Source organism: Malaya genurostris, chromosome 1, assembly GCF_030247185.1.
Source record: "Malaya genurostris strain Urasoe2022 chromosome 1, Malgen_1.1, whole genome shotgun sequence".
Taxonomy (NCBI): domain Eukaryota; kingdom Metazoa; phylum Arthropoda; class Insecta; order Diptera; family Culicidae; genus Malaya; species Malaya genurostris.
This window is the reverse complement of record NC_080570.1, coordinates 117714384-117737224: the sequence shown is the minus strand read 5'-3', so window position 1 is coordinate 117737224 and position 22841 is coordinate 117714384. Positions and strand designations below refer to the sequence as shown.

Here is a 22841-nt window from a genome sequence, read left to right as displayed (position 1 = left end):
AACACTAACAAGTAGGTACAAATTGAATGAAAGGATTAGAAATTTATATATTTTTCTCCTAAAAAATATAACTTTTAATGTGGCAACCCGGCACGCTATACGAAATTGAACAAAGCACGCTGTGAATGAAGCAAAGCCGCACGTACCGTCGTGTACCAGTTTTGCATCGTCATTTTTTTTTTCGATTGTAGAGATTTTAACATTGTTGTCATTCACCTCTTTGGGCCAGAAAAGTGTTCTGACCCTATGTGCGCGGGGTTGGGAATCGAATCCAGGTGGGTAGCGTGAAAGGCATCGACTTACCCATAACGCTATACCCGTTCCCCTGCATCGTCATTTTGAATTTGAATGTTATGACACTCCTCGCCTTATAAATTCGGAGCCGGAAGTCGGATCAGGATGAAATTGCACAGTATGTTTAAAGACAATGAGAGCCTTAATTTGAATAATGGATCGTGAAAAACGGCTTGACCGTTGATGAGAAATCGACGGGAGTTCCGTTTTTGGAGATTTTCTTCACTATTATCGGTGCTTTCGGAAGCGGAAACCGGGGACTAGTAGTTTCAAAGTAGTTTTATAAATTCACTAACTAATAAGATCCGTCAACTAGATCAATTTAGCAGTAAGTTTTATAAAAATGTGCACCTCGTTTCGCCATCGCTAGTGAAAAAATACTCATGAAATTGAACAGTTTCACTAATCGCACTGTAATACCAAAACCGGAAGTCGATTCTAGATCAACTTTTCGGGGACTTTTTAAAGAATTTCAAGCCCTTTTATTTGCTTCTTAGTTTGTGAAAATTGGTCAAGAAATTTCCGAGAAAATTGATTGCATATTCTTTTATAAATTTTCACATATTTCCTTGTAATTCCCGAACTGGAAGTCGGATTTCAATGAAACTCAGTAAAATTGTATAAGGTCATAAAATCTTTTATTTGAATCTAAGTTTGTGAAAATCGGTTCAGCCATTTTTGAGAAACGTGTGTGACTGTTGTGGCTGTCATACTGCTGTGGCTAGTCATACTTTTGTATAGATGCATCGTTGCAATTCAGGAAGCAGAGCAGTACAAGCTGCAAAATTCATACATTCAATTATCTAATATGTATGATTATTGATATTTAGAATTGTGACATAATCATGTCAGTTTTATTCAAGTTCACGTCCTCCACACTTTGTTCCTTGTCATTACCCACCCATCTTTTTTCATATAATATTATACTAATCGATGGTTCATGCAATTCTATTATATTAGGCATAAACATATTTTTCCAAGACAATTGATATCGAACAAAAAATTGTTTTTTCGATTTCGGAAATTAGATTTGCGGTTACAGTTTCAATGCGCGGTTTATGATGTAACACTCAAGAGAGCTACAAGTATTTACTAAAATTGAAAATGTTACTTGAGATAACCCTTCAGAAAAATGAAAAATTGACGAGGCGAAGACTATTTTTGAGTTTGGCTCGGGCGCCAGAAATGCTCACTACGGCTCTGGTCAAATGAGTTACAACCAAAGATTCCAAAGAGTTTATTATAAGCAGTTGATTACTTTTTACTACTTAAAAACGTCTGTATTAGTGACTTTCATGTGAATCCAGAAATTCAAATCAATGTTATGATTCTCATAACCTAGAAGCTAAGTGATCTTCCACAAGCTACGTTACGAAGGATGTGATTGCGATTGTTCATTACTGTATGAGGAAAGTAAACCGCTTTTTTACATTGAAATAAATACTCATACTGTTCAAGTTCCCCCAGCTGACTGAGTCCCCACTCTAATGCTACATTTTCCATCCTTCGTGCGCGTGGAAATCATCCCTTCAGCGTCGATCGTCAACTTTCAAAACCATCGCCCATCATCATCGTCATCATCATCAGTCTTATCACTGGCACGTCATCACATCGGTATCATTCTCATTAGTTCGGTTCGGTCAATCGCATTCCCTTATTTATTTGGTTTTTTTTTTCAAATGCCAACCCAACACAACACACCATCGTCGATCATTGCCTCCCTCGGTCGTCGTCACACCAGCAGTGTCGGTCGCGAGTGAGTGAGTGAGTGCGAGCGAAACAAGCTGTACCTGTGCAGCGGCCTCGTATCATCACCTCCTCCAAACCTCCTACCATGTTTGACCGATCGTTGGCTACGAAACGAAACGAGAGGGTGTGTGCGTATGCGTGTAGTTAATAAACTGTTTGGGTGTCGGCCACGCCTGCTTAAATATAGCCTATCGCGATTGGACCCTGCTATTAATGAACACACACACCATCACCATCATCACTAGTCGCACCCGGTAGGTACGTATATCGGTACAATCAAACGCGTACCCGAGAGAGAGTCCTTGCTTATGCGTTTCTTCCCCCCGAAGGTGTGTATGTGGTGTGTATGCTTAGCTGTGTGCGTGGTATGTACAGGGAAAAAAAGTACCGAATCATCGTCACGTTCGTCCTCGGTCGTCGTCATCATCACACACATCCCGCTGGGGTAAATCCTCGAGCATCGACGATTCCACTCGGACTGCGAGTGTAAGACAGAGACAGTCGGACGGACGGACGGACGGGTTTCGCCGCCGGGTAGGGTCGGTGCGAGCGAGATAGTCTGATGCGCTGCTAACAGGATTGTCGTGTTTTTTTAGGAAAATAAAATAAAATCAAAAATTGATCTCAGTTGAAATTCGTCTGCCGGATGAGTAGGGAAAAACGAACGATCTGTAACCTATAATTATAAGTTTTTTCTTCGCTTCGCGCTCAGTTGGACTTTCGAAGGCAGATCGGCGGCAGGCGTAGAAGAAGCAAAAACCGACGACGTGTCTGCTGCGGTGTGTTTTGTGAAGCGAGCTTATCGTTCGCTGTGTGTTTTCGTGGTTGGCGCTGTGTGCGAGAGCGTTCGGCTGCACTTCGGCTCCCAGCAAGCAAGCAAGTAGAGACTCATAGATAGGAAAAGGTTGGTGGTGTGCGAATCGATTTTTTCGGGGGCCTTCGTCGCCGCACTCGTACCCGACCTTCCGCTCCGCTTGTACACATACTGTACACTCTCGCTCCCTCTCGCTCACTCGCTCGCTCGCTCGTGCAGTCCCGACAGTTCTTCTTTTCCTGTTCGTACAGTGTGTGTGCTCAAGTCCGCGGCCTAATGAACGCCAGTGAGAAGAGGACTTAATAATAGTGTTTAGAGTTTAATTTCTGCTTCTCTCATCAAGAGCATCTCGGCGAAGCTAGCAGCAACAGCAGCAGCAGCTACAACGACTCGCGGATGCTGGAGTACCCGATTTTCGGTGGATCTTTGCGAAGAAAAATTGAACACCGCGCGCGCCAAACCGCGATCCAGCCAGCGCGAAACATACGACGGCTTGGACGAAAACGAACGAACGAACGGACGGACGGAGTAGATTATCCGAGCCCCGGTAGAATTACATGGTGTTAATCCCTCTTTGACCGGATTTTGGCGTGTTTTGTTTTTGAAGGAGCCCTTTTGTTTTAACGTTCGCCCGGTACGGGGCTGCAACGGTGTGTGTACGTTACGTGTATGTAGTTTTGTGCCGTTGATCGTGTTTTTTCTTCTGTTGTTGATGTTTTGACCATCGGACGACCCCAACCGGACCCACTGTGGGGGAGATTCTGTGTGTACACCAGCAGCAAAAGGTGGAAAGTGCAATTAAATGAGATTAAATGATCCAGTGTGTGGTGGATTAAAGTGATTGTGTCCTGCTACAAGGAACAAGTTGTTGATGTTCCGGGGGGATGAACAACGATTGACCTTTTGCTTTTGCGGTGTGCGATTCGTTGGCCAGGAACGAGTAGGAAACTCTAACAGAGAAAAAATTAAATAAAAAATAAACAAGATCAGAGTGCCACCAGAACGGTGTTTGGATCAGTGCATTCGAGGGTTGAAGAAGGAACGGCAACAGCAGCAGCAGCAGCAGTAGGACCCAATCGGTCAAGATCACTTTGTGGGCCCTCAAGATGATGGCATCACCGAGTTTTATGACCCAATATCACAATCATCACCAGTGGAACAGCAGCAGTCAGGCGCAGGTTAGTTGTTGAAAGATTTTTTGTATTGTTTTTGGACTGCCGCCATTCTTCTTATGGCTAAGTATATGGGGTTTGCAGAGTTGCAGACTTTAATTAATGTCGTTTTCGCTTGAGAAAATTTAAACTGACCCAGGATAGTTCCATCAAACAAACACTTTTCACGAAACTGTGGTGGTTACGCACTTAGCAACGGGGGTTTGAGCAAACCTGCTATAAAACGAACGAAAGGCTTGACAGCAGTTATGGTGGAAACTGGGTTAGGTTTGGCATCAAGCGAAAACGACATGAATGACTTTTTAACTACGATAGACGTCATCTTTCAATACTGCACCTTGGCGATAAGCTTTATCACTTTTTCTTTTGTAATTACCGAACTCATTATTCTTAGCCAGCATCCAAAATGCAATTCAAAAAGGCATTATTTTCATTACGCTCATTTCAAAACAAAACTTAAGAAAACAAATTGAATGATAGCTTTGCCTTTTAATAGATCCTTGTACTACTAGGATTAAGATTTGTGTCAAATTCAATATTTCTAGACAAAAAATTGCAGGAGTTTAAAGCATTTATTCTTTGGAAAGCGAAACTCGATTTGTTTACTTTTGTAAGATTCGCCCTTCTTTGAAAAACAGTGAAACTAAGCTAATCGATAGTCCTACGACATAAGGGCCTAACTACAAATGACAGTTCGTCTTTGTTTACTTTTTCTCTTACGATTTACCAGATTGTTTCTATATTTGACACTTTACTCCTTGCAAAACTTCGCAAGTTGAAACCACAAGCTTTCGTAGTTTTATAGTGGAAACTCAAATAATTACAGTAATTATAATCAAAAGAAAAAGTAAACAAAGACAGGCTCTCATTTGCAGTTAGGCCCTTTCGTCGTGGGACTATCGTAATGTCATTTTCGCTTGATGCCAACCCTAACGCAGTTTTCTCCCGAACTGCTTAAAAGTCGTTTGTTTTAAACCAGTTTCAAGCCACTGAACTAAAATTCGTGTCAGATTCTAACCTGATCCATTTTTCGGATTTGCTCACACCTCCGTTGCTAAGTTCAAAGCCAACCTAGCTTCGTGAAAATTGTTCGATGTAACTACCTTTGGTCTGTTCCAGATTTATCAATCGAAAACGACAATAATATCGAAATAAGCATGAAATTTACCCTGTGTAAATAATTTCTTATGTCGATTCTGTTTTGAACCAAAATTCACCCAGTTCCAATCCCAACTACTGTCAAATTCATATATTTGACAGCAGTTTCGGTCAACGCTGGGTTGGGTAATGCTTCAAGCGAAAATGCTATGAATAATTGGGAAGATAAATGAGGAAAACGGACATCTTTTCAACTCTGAATTGGAAGGTAGTTATCATCTGTTTGTAACCTAACCTAATTGTTCTGACACTAGAATCGAGTTTTTTTAGCGTAAATAATTGGACCCAAAGAATGCCCTTACACGAATATTTTACTGCAAACCGATGCGACTACTTTTGTTATTAGTTTTGAACGACGGTTTTGTTTGGTCATTTGATGCTTTGTGTTTCTTTTCCTCCTCGTCAAAGGCTAAATGATTCGAAAGTTAATTTTCTCATCTTCTGGGCAATACTAATGTCACCTACTTGACGGAGAATATTTGCAATCGATTTGCTGTGAAGATAAAGCAATAAACCGACGACATTATCTGCCACTCGCCGTATGCAAAGCCATGTGTACTCAAAGCTGTATCGTAAATTTAACTACTCCTCAGTTGCTGGCAATGCCAAAATGAAATGATTTCGAAATTCGTTCAAGCTAGCAACCTTGGTCGAAAAATTGTTTTTCTAATCACAGACACGGAAGTCTTAGTTACGAATGTCTGCTTTCAATTTTGGGTATTGAAGAATGTAAACAAAACAAAATAATTCAAATGTTTGTATTTAATTCATGATTTCAGATTAGCCGAATCAATTGCCAACCAGGGATACAGTTCTTCATATTTTTCTATTTATTCATGAGCTTCAGATTTACTGTTTTGACTGCCATGTAGATAGACATTTTACATCGTTAAGCTCAGTATTGTGGACGAATCAATATCACCAGTGTTTAATATCTGGATAAACTTTTTGAGTATTCTTCGAATATTTTTCTCACGACCGTCGAAACGTCTGGTGGTCATTTGACAGCGATGGCAAAATTTGGTCATAAAATACTTCATTTTTCGTATATTTTATTAATTTGCTTTCCGTTCGTACACGTGAATAATTTTTGTTCGAGAGACAATAGACATTTTTTACGTGATTTCAAACAAACTTTTGAACAGTTGACTATAGAAACTGCGTGATCGTAGTGTGCATATTTAAAACGTCACGTGTTTCCATAGCTACATATTGTCAAAATCCTTGATATCATGTGTAAAGTATATAAACTATCGCTACATGTAAAACAATAAATTCATGAAAATTCTGTTGGGCTCATCAAATGAAAGAAAAAACAATGATTTTTTTTGTGCAAGCCATGCATGTACTTATTGAAATGCACATCAAGACGATAAGATATACCGATGCCGACAGATGCTGTATAGGTTTCATATTAATGTTATATTGTTTTATATATAGATCACGATTTACCAGTTCAATTGTTTCTCATATCACATATATTAAGACGATTCAATAGCAATAGATTTGATTACATCCAAGAAAACACATATTTAAGTTGGAGAAGCGACGAACTAGCATCTATAAGTGAATTCCCACAAAAAATCTTAAAACAAATCCCTTTGTTTTTACTTAACAATAAGAAACTCATTGAATTGAAGTGATATTCATGCATGAATCGATTTTTTTGTTTACCAAAACGATTCTCGATGAACAGTTGATCAAATACTAAATGCAAATGACAGATCCTCTTTGTTTACGTTCTATTCCGATTATTACGGTACTTTTAGTAATCCTCTCTAGCTATTCGCAGAGAAAACGAAAAACTATCACTTTGAAATCCGCTATTTAAGGAAAATGTAAACAAAGAGAAACTATCATTTGCAGCTAGGACCTAATCTAATGTTCATCTAGGATTGTTTACTGGGTAAGGTAGCTTACTTCGGGCTGCTGAAATTTACACAGGAAAACAAAAATACAGACACTTGTCAAATCACTCGTAACCATTTATTAAATGAAAGCCAATTATGTTGCATCATAGCAGAACTATGATTATTCACTAATATGGTTCTCATTTTAAGATAAATTTTGATGAAGTGGCTGCAACAGTAAGTGACAGTTTCTCTTTATTGACTCTCTCCCCCCTTTATTAGTAGGCCGTTGCGGTGTTCACCATTCGATTCTTTGTGTTAAATGATACCCGAAACCGTCAACTATTTGTCAGTACTGCAAAATTAATGTGAATCTTCATAATTGTGCAGCCGAAATTCGTTTGTTGGAGTCGAGAGAACTGTATTCGCTAATTATCTTAGAAAACACGGAGTTCTTTTCGTTCCCGAATCAGAATTGTGGACCCCTTAATTTTGGAGACGTTAAAACGTCAACGTATTTTTCAGATTAGATTTTGACTTAGCAGTGCCTTTTCATCAAAACATGCTACAACTAGCAGATATCCGACGTGCAGAAAAAATCCCGGCTGTTTAAAACAACAGATTCAAACAAAATGAAACTGTTTCAAAAATACTGGTGAATAAAACCACAATTGTTATTGTCACTATATCAACAAACAAACATCGTTAGAATTACTCGAATATTGCTCTATAATCAGATAAATAGTATAGCGAGTATAGCGTGATGGGTAAGTCGATGTCTCCTGTGACGGGCTTCAGTAGAATTCATTCAACTTTCGGATTTTGATGGTGAAGTTAACTGTGACGGAAGGTGATAGATCGTCTGAATCGTACTTACATCAACAAAGAAACTGTCGCTTGCGGTTGCGGCTTCTTGAATTCAGTCATAATTTTCAATATATTTTGCTAGGGTTTACTAGTTACGAAAATAGTAATATAGGCGCTTTTTTTCCAATTCACGTGTTTTATTTTACGTCAATGAATCGAATTTTAACAGTGAAGAGAAATTCTAGATGAAGCGATGCTTGCCAAAAGTTTGATTTTAAATTTGGCACTTAACTTATCAGCGGTCGTATGGAATTTGTCCTCAAAGTTGACTGATTAGTTTTTGACCGTTTCCAGATAAATAGCATGAATCGTCCTCTGAACCAGGCAAATTCTTTGACCATAGTTAGGAACAAAACTAACTGATGAGTAAAGGTTCGATAGGAATCCATATAGGTAAAGATAGTTCTCTGGTAATTAGCACTTCCCAAGTAGCAATCCGCCACTAGATCTGATACAAGTCCAAACTGTGGTGTAAAAAAGAGCATGAACATGTTTTTTTATGTTACACTGGTTAAAAAAAAGGTAACAACAATGTTTCTTCATAACATAATTATTTCGTTTTCGCTTGATGCCAAACCTAACCCAGTTTCCAACCTAACTGCTGTCAAGCCGTTTGTTTGAAGCTAGTTTCGAACCTAATTTCAAAGTTGTTGAACTGAAAATCGAGTCAGTTTTGAACCAGGTTTTCATATCAGGTTTGCTCAAATTCCCGTTGCAAAGTGCGAACCTAACACAGTTCCGTTGAAAGTGTTTGCTGGATGAAACTACTCTGGGTCAGTTTCAGTTTTCTCAAGCGAAACCGACATTAGTTATCAAATAGTTATTTAAGTTTACAATCACCACATCTTTTTGTCATATTGAACTAATTTTCGTTACTTTATTCAAAAATATCTATACTTTTAACTATTAGTTGAAAACAAGTTTATTTTCCGTTGCGAACTATTATAAACACGTAAGCCTGTGTACAAATCCCACCGTCCCACGACAAAAGGGCCTAACTGCAAATGACAGTTTCTCTTTGTTTAATTTCTCTTTCATGATTTGCCGAACTGATTTCATATATGACGTTTTACTCTTCGCAAAACATTCAAGGTAAAACTACAAGCTTTCGATTTATATTGGAAACTTTAGAGAATTTGCAATAATGGCTCCGTAATAATCAAAAGAGAAAGTAAACAAAGAGAGGCTCTCATTTACAGTTAGGCCCTTTTGTCGTGGGACTATCGAAATCGTTACTGATACAGCAGAAACATATATATTACAAGATTATAACATACAGTTTTTTCGCTCATTCAGATAGCTATCCGTTGGTTTCTGCAACGTATTGATAATGAAAATGCAACCTAGAAAATTTCAAGAAGTAAGAAGTATATCAATATATTTATAACAAGAATATCACTTTCGAAACTTCTTTTTGACAATAACAATAAGTGGCTCAATGTCTTAATTTTGAACATTTGGAGCGTAGGGTAATTTCATTGTTTGGTTTTCATATCTTCATAAGCAGATTTTGATTGAAGGAATATTACAAACCAGTTAATTTAAATTGTATTTTGATCGACAGTTTAAAAATCATTGTAAAATTTGTACATCGAACCAAGTTTGTAATTTCAATTATTATGCTGCTTTTTGTTTGTTGATAGAAAAGCATTCTGGATTCGATCAATGTTAGCAACGCTAATAGTGACTAAATTTTAACTAGTTTACTTGTAAACAGGTTATTTTTCTGTTATGGAAAGATATGTTAATTCAGCATGGTATTGCAACGTAACGACAACTTATTTTCAACCGATCTCCAATGTGTTACTAGTCACTAGTAGAAACTGCGCTTTTTGAGTCACGAAAACGATTAGATGTTAGTAACAATCACTCAAATTTCTTGTTGCAAACTAGTCACAAATAAGCAGACGTAACAAAAATCAAATAAGGCCAATTTATGTGCAATACGGTAATGCTTCGTCGTTGAGTCGTTTGTCGTCGTTGAAAATCCTTCAAAAAGTGACAATGAATCTTCAGAAAGATTAAGATTAGCTATGACTGTAAATTAAACTTGTTATTTTCAAATTATCCAGCAATCTTTCGAATTTGAATACTTTTAACATACTTTATACTGAAATATTACGGTGTCTTACCACTTATGTCATGTCGATCTGATTCTCAGAGAAAACGGAACCGATATCAAGATTTTCATCGTCACAGCTAACCTAATTTTTGTGACAGTTCATTGCTACTGTATGCATACACATAAGGTAACTTGATTTAACCAAAGGCGAAGTCTAGATGAGGTTTTGTTTTTTTATCGTTACATCTATTCTTTGTTTTTACTTTACATTAGTACTGTTTACATGCCTCTAACTTGGTTTAACAAAACGCAAGCACAAGGTGTCAAGAATAAACTCAAATTTATAGCCTTTATTAGAGTTTTAATCTATATGCAACTTTATGCACTCTGATATGAAAAGTAAAACAGGATTTACTTTCTATTATTATTCCGCTTATAACCTACAAAAGGGGATTACAAGTTATGCAGTTATTTAGGACTCGTAAATATATCTAGTCCGTCAATCTTTTATCCATATCGGCAATGTTTTGGGAGTGGTATTTGAACGATCACCATCACCAGGAATTTCAATTCTCAACTCGGGTCCCAAAATCACATCATAAAATCACTCTCGAAAGTATATTTGCTTATCTAAATTACTCTGTATCACGTATTTAATACATTGGTGACGCTTTCGTTACTTCCAGAGCAATTCTAGCCAGAAACCAAAAAGTGAATTTGTCGTCCCGATAAACAGAACTAAATACAATTTGCGGAAAAGAAAAGACTACCTATTTTTTTTTGTAACGGTCATTTTTTTTCGCACTCGGCCTACTTCTCCTCCAGGACACAATTCAACGTGTAATTGTGTTTGAACAAAGGCGTTTTCGGTGATTTGCTGTTACCCTATTATCAAGGAAATTCTTCACAGGTAACACTTCTCGGTAACATTATTTACGTCTTTACGGGTGCCTTTTCTGTATTGAATCTACCCATAGGTACAGGACGTACGCATGTGCTTGTAAGCCGAAGGGATTAGACGTCCCAATTTTCAAACAAGTCTCCTACTATGGGGCTGAAAGCATTTTTTATTATTATTTCCATTCATAACGACGCGTACGATACTAGTTCGGTGAAGTTAGAATCCTTAAATATTCTGCTAATGCGAGCGTTTTCGTTCTGTGGAATAATATCTTGAGTCATGAGCCCAGTTCAGAAATCGTGATCCTTTTAACTCGGGAATCAAACATTTACAAAATATCAATGTTTTTTAAACAACACCATATATTCTCTTATCGTTTCTAACCTTTTACTGAACTTAAATTAAATTAGCAGTTCTTTCTGGATTGTGGATTCATCACATTCAGAGTAGTTCAATTGACGCAGATAGATTTCCCCAGATTGAAGAAAATTCCAAGTCCCATCTTTGGTTGATATTTTTGGAAGTTTATTTTTTTATTTTATTGTTATTAACGTTCAGACTATTTGGTTTATTTTCACGCATTGAAACATGTAATTTTTTGTTCTTGCGTGAAAGGCGTTTGACACATATTGTTTTTTAGTTTCTTCTGGTCATGTACATCCATCCAACACAACTTCAATGTTTGTTGTCTTCTAGTAAACGCTCTTTTGAAGCTTATATACCTGATACATCATCTCTAAGCAATCATAGCACCTCTGCGATTTTACAATAAGTTGCATATTTACCTATCCAGGGAAATTGTTTAGAAAAATAAACTACTCTGAATGTGGAATTATGCTCAATATGGCTTATAGGTCACAAAAAATCTAAATTTCTAAAATCGACAAAATACTGTTGATTCCCTTGGCATCTTTGAGCTAAAGAGGTAAGGCAGTGTGCCTTATTAAATATAATGTTAAAAAATAACAATGGAGAATATTAACATACATTTTGAATCCAAAATTAGATTTTTCATATAACAGTCTATCGAATAACTTGGCTAAATAAATTATTTCGCATATGGAATTTGCAAATGAGTCAACAGAACGCGCCCCAGAGCGTATCGCAAATCATTCCATACAAAACAAAGGTGTGATTTGTTACGGAGCGCACACGTAACGCTTATCTGATTGCACTTCACGAACCACACACAGTCAGTCAGTCGTCAGTTAATTATCTGAATACGGATGCAGAGAGTTGAGATCAGGCAGCTGGGTCAAGGCTTTCCCTCTGATTGCTCAATATGGCAAAGTTAGTTACTCGTTCGTTAGATTTCAGATTCATAAAACTTGTTGGTTGGCTTCGACAATCTAGCAGTACAAATGACATACAAACTTTCGTAACAGTTTTACTACGATTAATCTCAGTTGAAGTTATTCATCATTAGTTGGTTCAGATTGTGAGGAATTTTGTTTGATTTCAGATTGGCTACAAATTATTTAATATTTTTTTATATAAAAGTATCGAGTGTGCAAAGATTTCAAACCAATATTCAAAAGTTTTCCTTAAATAAGCAGATCAGACGTTTCAATCGGTTATGTTTGTTCATTGATTATTTTGATTTGCAGTTTTTGATTTTTTTAGAAGTTGTCAACAACCGAACTGCCAAAAAACTGTCTCCTGCAGAGTACGTTTGTGTCGGATGTGTCTGAAAGCTGGGGTTGCATTAGGAGACTCGAATCGAACGATTGTTTGTACGAGTATTTCCACAAGAAAGTCGATACGACTTGGTTGCATAATGCCACCCTTTAATGTAACGATATGTTTTGAATAAAGACTTAAAGATTTTTGAATCCTCTTTTAAAGTTGACCCCCAGTTGAATTAATTGAAAAGTGAATACAAGATTTGCACAAGGGACAAGCATGGATTATTGAAGCACACTTCAAGGGTGTACCGTTTGTAATCCGCACACATTCAAATTGCTCAATCTCTTGATCCGTTGGGTAAAACTAATTATAATTTTGTTATTGTTTACACTCAGCGAGTTGTTTTCATCAGGCGCGCAAAAATTTTCAGAATGATGACGATGACAGAACAGAAGGTGTCGGAGTTCGCCGAAAAGTTCTTAATTTGGCAAGCGATTTGTTCTTGCGGAAAGCGGGTGCCTTTCGTTACTGCAAGCACCATGAATGGACAGGTGTATTTGGGATAGAGTCTCCAAAAGCGGCTTCTCCCTTTTCAGAAGGCTGACAACGGTCCTACGGGATTCTGGGTGGATTTGGCATCATGCCACTTATACAGAGTACGTGGTAGAGTGATATAAGGCGTATGATGTCGATTTCGTCCCGAAAGGTCTGAACCCTCTAAACACTCCGGAACTGCGCCCAATAGAAAAATGAAAGATAGAAAGGAGCACATCTTAAAATAACCAAAAATAGTGAAAAATGTAGAATAAATGAAGAATGCGGATGCCGAAACTAACTTCAATTGTTTCTTTTTATTCCCTTTTATGATAATTGGATAAATACCTGAATTTTGAGATTCAATTTTGTGTGTACAAGTTTTAAACGGTACACGGATACCACAAACGATACTCGATTTAATTTATTTGACATTATTCAAAGTCCGAGAAGTTAAACAGAGTCGATTTATCATATAACATCGCATACTAAAGAAATTAATTAAATTTCTTTTCCAGTGCATCACATGGTTGATGGTTGAAGAGCGATTGGTTCGCTAAACGCTTGTTTGTCCATTGACTGCTCATCGGAAGTAGCATTGTTTTATCTTCTTTTATTGTGTATTATTTGATCGGAGCCATTTTTAGTTTCAGCTGACAATGGGTGCTTTTGATGGTGCCTTTTTGTTAGCATTTCTATTATTAGTACCGTTTTCCATCTGGTGCCGATGCGCTAGATATATAAGCTTCAAATGAGCATTCCTTTGAAGGCACAAAAAAATTGAACTTTTACTCTTGAAGTTTTTTTTCATTGTTTTGACATTTGTCCGACAATATTGAGACAACAAATTGCAAGCTATATTGGATGTAGGTGATCCAAAGAATCTCAAAAACAATTATCTGGGGCATGATATCTGTCAAAACAAGCCATTTTCGAGTACTTAAGAGCCATGAGAAAAGTGTAGAAGATGGAACAATGGATACCACATAAATTGAACGAAAAATAACAAACCATCGAACTATTTCTGAAATGTTATTGAAAAAGTTCGGAAGGAACATTAACAATGATCAAATCGATTCGGCAAGAACACTACGCTCTGTATTTGGAGAGATCAGTGTAGTACTATTTGTTATGAGCTGCCGAAACCGAATGAAAGCGTTAGGCTACAAACGACAAATGATCCAAGCAATTCAGTTGAAATGACTAGAATATGACGTCTGACGGAGAAAGGTGATACTAATCATGGCAATGCGTCGTCTAAAATTTCAAAACCAGTTCGGAAGTAGATTGGGCAGCTCGGGTGGGATGTGCTGTCGCATGCGGCCTACTCACCATATCTAGCTCTTTCAGATTACCACCTATTTGCGTCGTGAGAATTTCGCAGCGTTCAAAGTTAGCGATTTGAAAAAGACAAAAATTGGTTGATTTCGAATGAAAATAAGACGGTTTTTCTGTCACAAAATCTTCGAATTGCCAGTATGATTTGAAAAAAGGTGAGTGGGTGATGTCATGAGACCGGACCGGATGACATGAATACGAATAAAATTGAATTTTGGAGTCGAATGCTAGACCTGAATTCTGAAACTCAATTTCGATGCTAGATTCAGGAACTGAATTCAGAATCTAGATTGTTTAACAGATCACTGAATCTGTATTCTGGAGCTGAATTTTGGATCTGAGTTCGAGACCAGAATTCTGGTGGTTCGACACTGAATTCGTAATCTGAATCCAAGCATTGAACATTGGACCTGATTTCTGGTCTGCAGCTGAATTGTAATTACAGGATTGTGGTCTAAGATTCAGTTTTTAAATTCGGATCCAGAATTCAATTCAAAAATCTTCTAGAATTGTTGAACTGAGTTTTGGAACCAAATTTCAGAGTTCTGGATCTCGATTCTGGATTCGGGAAATAAGAGAGATTCTGGTCTTGAATTCAGAAACTGGATTTCAGAACTGGGCTTGCCAACTACCTCAAACACTCAAAATTAAGTAAATTCATGGCGCATTCTGTCTGGGTTAGATTCGCAACCGCGAAAATAGAGTTGACAATATTTGTTGTCTCGTGAGAAGAATGACCACAAGAAAATAGCTCACAATTATGAACTATTTCTTGTATTTTTCAGTTGAAACTGACAGTTACAGAGGAGAAAGTGAGCATTTAGAAATGGCTTAATTTTACACTTAAAAAATCGCGTAATCTTATGTCTTCAGAGACCAAAATGTTCGAGCATCAAACATGACACATTTTTACAGTTTAAATAATGCAATAATAAAGCTTTTTGATTTATTTTCAAGGGCGTTGAAACATGTAATTTTTTGTTCTTGCGTGAATTACTATGTACATTTGACACGGATTTACGACCTTCTTGTGAAATTCAGTCATTTAACGTAATACGTTAATTGGATCTTAAATTTCATGAATTTGTGAAAAGTTTACCGAATATTCTTCGTGATCATTTTTCTTTTATTATTTCATGTGTACACCCGAATCTCCGTTTACGTACACTTTTTTCTACGTAGAAAAGAGGGTTTTGCTTAAAATGAAATCGATTTCCGAGTAATCGATATTCCATGGAAACCACTACAATAGGGGTATTTTTTGGAACGGATTTGGATTACGGAAAACGATGTTTGAGATTCAAGATGGCGACTTCTGAGTTATCTATATTTCTTGAAAAAGGGTTTTCAAGGTTTCGGTGTCTAGTTCGGAAATGGAGGTTTCGTTGTAATTATGACCTAAATTTAAATCTGTTTAAAACTTTCTATTATCGTTTTCGGGTTTGGGTCGGGTACGGGAAAAGATTTTTATTTTTTTTATTGGGTAATAGTCGGGTTCGGGTTTGAACAAATGCTTACCCGATCATCTCTAAGTACAAAGGCGACGATTAGAAAATTCTATCTTAGTTTGATTGTTGCAGACGGCTAACGATTATGCTTCTCCGATTAATAACCAATCATTCAAATAAACTGGTTCTTCTCTGTCTTACGTACAAGAAGAAATGGTACACGCTCGACCAGGAAATTTCTTTATTGGTAGTCCAATTGTTGCCAGCATGTTGTTTAGTAACTCAAAACCATTCTCCGAAATCGAAATCCGGCTTACATGCGGCAACAGTTTTCTTAATTCAATCCCATATAGTGAAGAAGAATATTGCGTTGTTCTTTGGAGGTTCAGTTTTTGGTCCTTAAAAGAACAGATTTGTTGATTTTTTTTTCTAAATTTTAACACTGCTGAGTATATTTGATTATCGAATACAATGGAACAACTAATAAATCTCGATGTAATTTGCATTTGTTTGGAGAAAACGGTACAAAAATCAGACCCACGTCTTCTCAAAAGCTCTTTTTGTTGAATTTTTTCTCCGTTCAACACTATGTTTACTCGAAATTAATTACTTTTACATATAGTTTCATACTCGAAAGTTTTGCCGTGAATATTTCTTGTTGTATCTAACGTATGAACATAATTTTTGCTACATTTCATCGGAAATATGATCATCAATTTATGATAGCATTTTCAGTACTACGAGAAGTGGATAGCGATGGGGAACAAAAACAGCTCTGTTATCTAATCGGAGATAAAAATCATCAATTTTGTAATTTGATTATCTTTGTGTACTGCTTCGCGTTCGAAAAGAATGCTACGAACAGCGTTAATTATCGTAGATAATTCCACAATTTGAATTTTCTGAACGCCGGAAATAAATCCCGTACAGAATTTTGATAGTTATGCACATCCGAAATGAAGTAATCGACATCAAAATTCTATACCAACCGTTGGGGCCGCCCATTTGTGAAAAAGCTGCAAACGAAGTCACGTGAAAAGAAATCTTCTAACCAAAATTGGTTCAGTATGGAATCAATCGGCACTGTGAGCAATTCTGCTGTGGGACGTTCGCAGAGCCAGTTCCGCTTCAAACAAGAATGATTGTTCCATCCAGCTGCTGGTTGTTTCCATTGGAAAAATATACAACGAAAAGTGAACGACGGGGAACATTATGCAAAATCAGTCCTTCTAAGGGTTTCAAATATTATCTAAAGAACTATTAGAATTACTCATCTGTTGACTGTTGAAATATGCAAATCGGAAGTGAATAGATTCAAAACAGACATCTTTTTCCTATTTTTCTCGGCTCTTTTTGACGTGAATACGTCCTAATTTACTATTGAGCGCCCATTCAAAATTTATGATATGATTGAGTAAAATGTTTTTAATCGTTTTCATTTTTTCGGCGGTAAGATCAGTTTGGAATATAATAATAACAAATAACTCGAAATAAAAGTTCTTTAATAAGTTTCATAAAAGATAAAAATTGGATGCTACATTCATTACGTAGTTGACTCGTGCAGCTCAGACCAGAATCCTGGTTCTCAATCCAATCCTAGAGTTCAGTTCTAATGTTTAATTTTGGAATCCAAGATCAGGACTTTTTTCCTAAATCCAGCTCTAAAATTCAATGCATCCTCCAGAATCCAGGGCCAGAATTGAGTTTCATAGCTTTGAAACTGAAAGCGAATCTCAGAACTTGGTTCTGAGCCAGGATTCTAGATTCTAGATCTGGACCCGGAAATTTCGGACTTGGATTTGAATTGTGAAACAGAATTCTGAAGCTGAGTTCTGAACCACAGACCAAAATTCAGGACCACGATTCGAACCCAGAATTCAGTGCATTTCGGAATCCAGTTTCATGTCAGTTGCAAAATACTGATCTAGAGTTTGGTTCCAATTGTGGAAATTAAATTGAATTCAGGATTCTTAAGATTTTTGAACAATATTCCTGATCAAGATTCTAGAACTGCAAACCATCAGTCTGGTCTACAGTTCGGTGTTCAGTCCCGAATCAGAATCCTTGTCTCGATTTCAGTTCCAGAACACAGATTGAGTGATCAGTTCTACAATCCATATATAGAATTCAGTTTTTGAATTCAGTTTCAGAATATAGCATCAATATCGAGTTTCAGAATTCGGTTCAAACGTTCGGCTCCAAAATTCAGCTTCAGAACTCCAGGTGCAGAGTTCACATTCTTTAACATCATAGAAAATGAACCGACCATTTTATTCGTATTCACATCATCCGGTTATGTCTCTAACATTACCCACCCGCTTTTTTTTTTCACCAAAAATCTCAACCACTCACCGAATTTGCTCATTGCTCATCAATTATCCGTTCGAAAATTGAAGCCCACTGAAGGCGAACTAGTGCCCACTAATGGGCGGTACGGATCACTTTGGGAATTGCTAAGCTAATTAGCGATTGGCTACGATTGTGTTTTACTATGACTCGGGTGCAAAGTTTTGGATTGATGAAGTAGGGGGCCTGTAAAATAACTATAACTGAATCAAATCTCATCGAAATTTGCACCAAACATTGTGGGTTAGAAAATGTCATGTACTCATGATCATTTAAAGTGAATTGGTCTCAAATAAAGGCTGAGATGATGATGTAGATCCACTCAAAACAGAGTACAGACTGGCTAGACCTCAAAACTACTCTCCATTTCTTTGATGTGATATAAAATTCAAGCAACTTTCTGCTAAATATTTCCTTTATTTTTACTGACATCTAACCTCAAAACTTTGCTTTCTTCTCCTTCTCTTCCGCCAGCTATCACCGCTAAACATCCTTCCGTATCAATATCCGCCTCAGCCACCGTCCGTCAGTAGTCTCGGTTCGGTAGCATCCCTCGGATCGGCCGGCCTCTCACCGACACAGTCGATTGCGTCGTCGAACGGCGGAGGCGGCGGTGGAGGTGGTGGTGGTGGTGGTATCGGAGGTGGCACCAGTACTGCCAGTAGCAGTTTCAGCACTACCGGCGGAGGCGGCTCGAACGCCGCCAGCCCAGACGTGACCAGTGCGGCAGCAGCGGCTGCCGTTGCCGCCACGACCGCGTACGGTTTCGGCGCAATGGTTCAGCAGAGTCCGGCAACGGCTGCGGCCCTCGAAATGACGGCACGGTAAGTGAAACATCACCACCGTGGACGACCTGTGATCGACTGATGCATTGTCGTATATTCTTTGTCTTCCGATAGGTCCCAGCAGATGCACTATCCTTCCTACCAGTACCCGGCGGCTAGCTACTACAACAACATGGCCAGCAATCCGTGGTTTGCCCAGGAATCCATGTACCAGGGTTGGCACGGAGAAGCGTACGGGCTAAAACTGGAGGATTACTCACATCAAACTCAGGCGCAGCGACGATGCGCTCGTTGTACCTGTCCTAACTGTATCAACGAATTGTCCGGATTACCTCCGGTTGTCGGCCCGGACGAGAAGGGTAAGCGGCAGCACATTTGCCACATACCGGGCTGCGAGAAAATCTACGGCAAAACCAGTCACCTGAAGGCTCATCTACGGTGGCACACCGGAGAACGACCGTTCCTGTGCAAGTGGTTGTTCTGTGGGAAGCGATTCACGCGATCCGACGAACTGCAGCGGCACTTTCGGACTCACACCGGTGAGAAACGGTTCACGTGCAGTATCTGCAGTAAGAAGTTCATGAGGAGTGATCATTTGGCGAAACACGTGAAAACGCATGAAAACAAGGCAAAGAAGATAGCGAAGAAAAGCGAGAAAGCGGAAGAAGCGAAGATGAAGAAGGATGACGTTCGATTAGGGAAAATAGTGGAGGGAAGTGGAAAGAGACAGCTGGAAGTCGCGGACAAGGGAGGACAGTTGACGGTACCCAAGGTGAAGAAGTCGAAGGCCATCGAACAACAGGAGGATATCAACGCGAACATACGAATGCCTCACATCAAGCAGGAGAAGGGTTATGAGGGCACGGGCAAGACCGTATTTTCCGGAATGGGAGAGTACGGACAGGGCGGTGGGTATCAGTCATCCGCGGTGAACTACCACCACCATCACCATCCGTCGTCCTACTTCCAGAGTGCGTTCCTGCAGGATGCCAGTGTTCCGAGCAAAAATCTATTCCACAACCCATACTGCGACAGTAGCTTCCAGAGTCGAACGAATCTGTTCTCTACCTCGACTAGTAGCAGCGGTGATTCGCTAGAACGAAGAATCAGCGGCAATAACAATAACAACGCAAGTGAAGTTAGCAATAGTCTAGTGAAGCTGGAAGAGTACACGAATAGTCATAGTCTACTGAACAACGATAACGGTGCCAGCGGCGGCCATCATCAGCGGAGTACTAGCAGCTCCAACGCCAGCAGTAATCTACTACCTCACTCGCAAGCCCAAGTCTATCACATCAATGCGGATTTGGCTTCGAATTATGCGGCAGCCTACTCCAATGTGAAACTGGGAGCGGCCTCTGCCTACCACCATCACCATCCCAGTCACCCGCATCATCACCACCACCATCATCATCCGCATCAACATACTGGCAGCACTGGCAGTAGTTATGACAGCAGCAGTACTAGCATCAACGAATCGAACAACAACAATAACAATAACGGTACCTCACCGGTGGCGTCGGCAATCCCGTCGGCAGCCTCGGCGTACAATATGATGATGAACAATTACACAATCCATCATCATCACCATCATCATAATCAGCAACTACAGCAGCAGCAGCAGCAACAACAACAACAACAGGAGATCGAACTTTTCAAATAACCAAACTGTGCGCTCAATACCACAGCCTACTAGCATCAGAAACTGCCGCATTGTTTCCGACTGACTGTATTAATAGGGACGGTATCTTCTTTTGTTGTCGCCCGAACACAATCCATCCAAAATGGTGAGATTTTTATGACGTTCCTTTTGTTGCTTGTGGTGCCGAATTTGCCGGCATGCGTTGCGTTCCTCTGTTGTACGCGCCTTTTTCTGCCTCCGTTAGGCGCGATGCCGCCGCGGGAAAATGTTTGTTTCGTTAGTTGCTTAAGTCACAGACAACAGCTCACCACCAGCATCTACACCCCCCTCTCAATCCGTTTTCTCCCGAGTGCCAATGTACGAAAGTTTTGGTTCTGCTTGACTCTGACTTTCGGTTTGCCAGGACTGTGAGCAACGAGCGCGAACGAAATGAAACGAAACTGGAAACTATTAAATTATGTCATGATTTATTTATGTTCCTACAATTGTCAGCGAGCGGAAAGATGGAAAATGTTACAAACCCCCCAAGAAAATAGAGACAGCAGCAGCAGCATACTCAAACACACCGCGTCGAAAGCATGTTAGCACGCCATTAACAGCGGTGAAATTAGCGATTGTAAAAAGTAATTAAATTTATTTATAATTTCATTAATCATCTTTCCCAGACCCAGAGTCTTTTATTTGTGCTTTCTAAAGCAGAACAACTGCACCACAGAAAAATGAAGTAAAGAAAAAATAGCGGCTCTAGTTAACTAGACATTCGCCTATCAAACGGACGAACAAGCGAGGAATGTGAACGCGAAGGCAAAAATAAAACCTAAATTAAGCGGTGAGCGGTTCAAATCTTTTTATTCGCCAATGTTTTTCACTGCTGCGCGCATTGAAGCGATGCGCCGCCAATGCCGCTAACTAATTAATTCGTTCTCGCGCACATACAAACACACACACACACACAGACAAAACCATTTCCAAACTTGCTAGTGTAGAGAGTACCCAATTAAAAGAAAAAAGTACCGCGTGAAAAAAAAAACAAAAAACTACAAACGGGATCTATCCTGGCATCGGACGGCGGCTTGTTGATGTATAGTAATTTATAATGTTTACAATTAAGTAGTAAATTGCGTACTTCTTACTTCTCAGCCCAGAGCTGAGCGAAAGATCCATGTACAAAAACGTGTATATTTCTAGTGTTAAAGAACGTTTCTCTTTTGTTCCACCCTGTTTAACTCCCCATCAATGCTTCCCCCTGTCTTCGACGTTTTTATTAAATGTTTTCGTCAAGCGCACGAAACTAAATAAATACAAATAAAAATGAATGATATTTTTCCTTGCACAAGTCGCGAAAAGCAATAACGAATGCCATCGGTTCCATCCATCCATTTTACGAAGAAGAAGAAAAGGAGATGAAAGTGTACATTCGATACTCCACCCCCCCTCCAAATACTGGCGCAACGTAAACTTAGATGCAAGCAAGTAGTTTTTAGTCAAATTGCAACTTTTTGGCGCTCCACAGGCGCGAAAAGCTCTGTATTTTATAAATACTGTACAAACGTTTTTCCTTCTACTCAAGATTATTACGAAAAAAAAAACGAAGTCCTCTTTACGCTGCCCCACGCCGCAAGCCTGTGTAGATACATGTTTTTAAAACCAAGCAAAGATTCAAAACTTTATAAAGCTATATTATATTAGAAGGCAAAAATTAAAACAAAAAATGCAAAAAATCAACATTTTACCGTGTAAGAGTTCGTACCTTGTAAGTGGAGACACCTATCGATGAATAAGAGAGATGCAAATCTGTTTTATGAAAACCTCAACAATTGTGAATGAAAATAAAAAAATCTTCGATGTTATATATATATTTATGAATTCCAATTTAAATAAAATGATAAAGCAATTCCAAATGTCCATTTGAAAAAGTAAACTGCACGTTTGTTTTTTTTATAGTGATGACATTTTCCATTCGATTCTTTTTTTTTCAGTGTATAGCTATGGTGTGAGATGTTTTTGTTGACAAATTTTGCTCTACAAATGTTTGAAGTTTTCACTTGTTATTTTTCTCTTTCGATTGATATGGCAACCTCTCCGTGAAGGTAAGTAATCAAATGTCCGTCCGAAGTGATGGTGATGCTTTTCTCATTACAAATTCTATGTAAACGAAAAAAGTTCCTGTTTGGAGTTTAATCTACAAACTAGACTTACAATTTACAATTTTGCATCACCACTTTGAAGGACGGATCGAAATTGTTCAATACTCA

General features: G+C 38.6%; 1 protein-coding gene across 1 annotated transcript; it reads left to right on the top strand.

Annotated features, from left to right (window-relative positions):
- Window positions 1–2696: 2696 nt before the first annotated feature.
- Window positions 2697–22507, top strand: LOC131425575 (transcription factor btd). Its single transcript, XM_058587566.1, has 3 exons — window positions 2697–4035; window positions 18634–18983; window positions 19059–22507. Exons 1-3 carry the CDS (start codon window positions 3964–3966, stop codon window positions 20605–20607), a joined length of 1971 nt encoding a protein of 656 aa, XP_058443549.1. The 5' UTR covers window positions 2697–3963; the 3' UTR covers window positions 20608–22507.
- The last annotated feature ends 334 nt before the right edge of the window (window positions 22508–22841 follow it).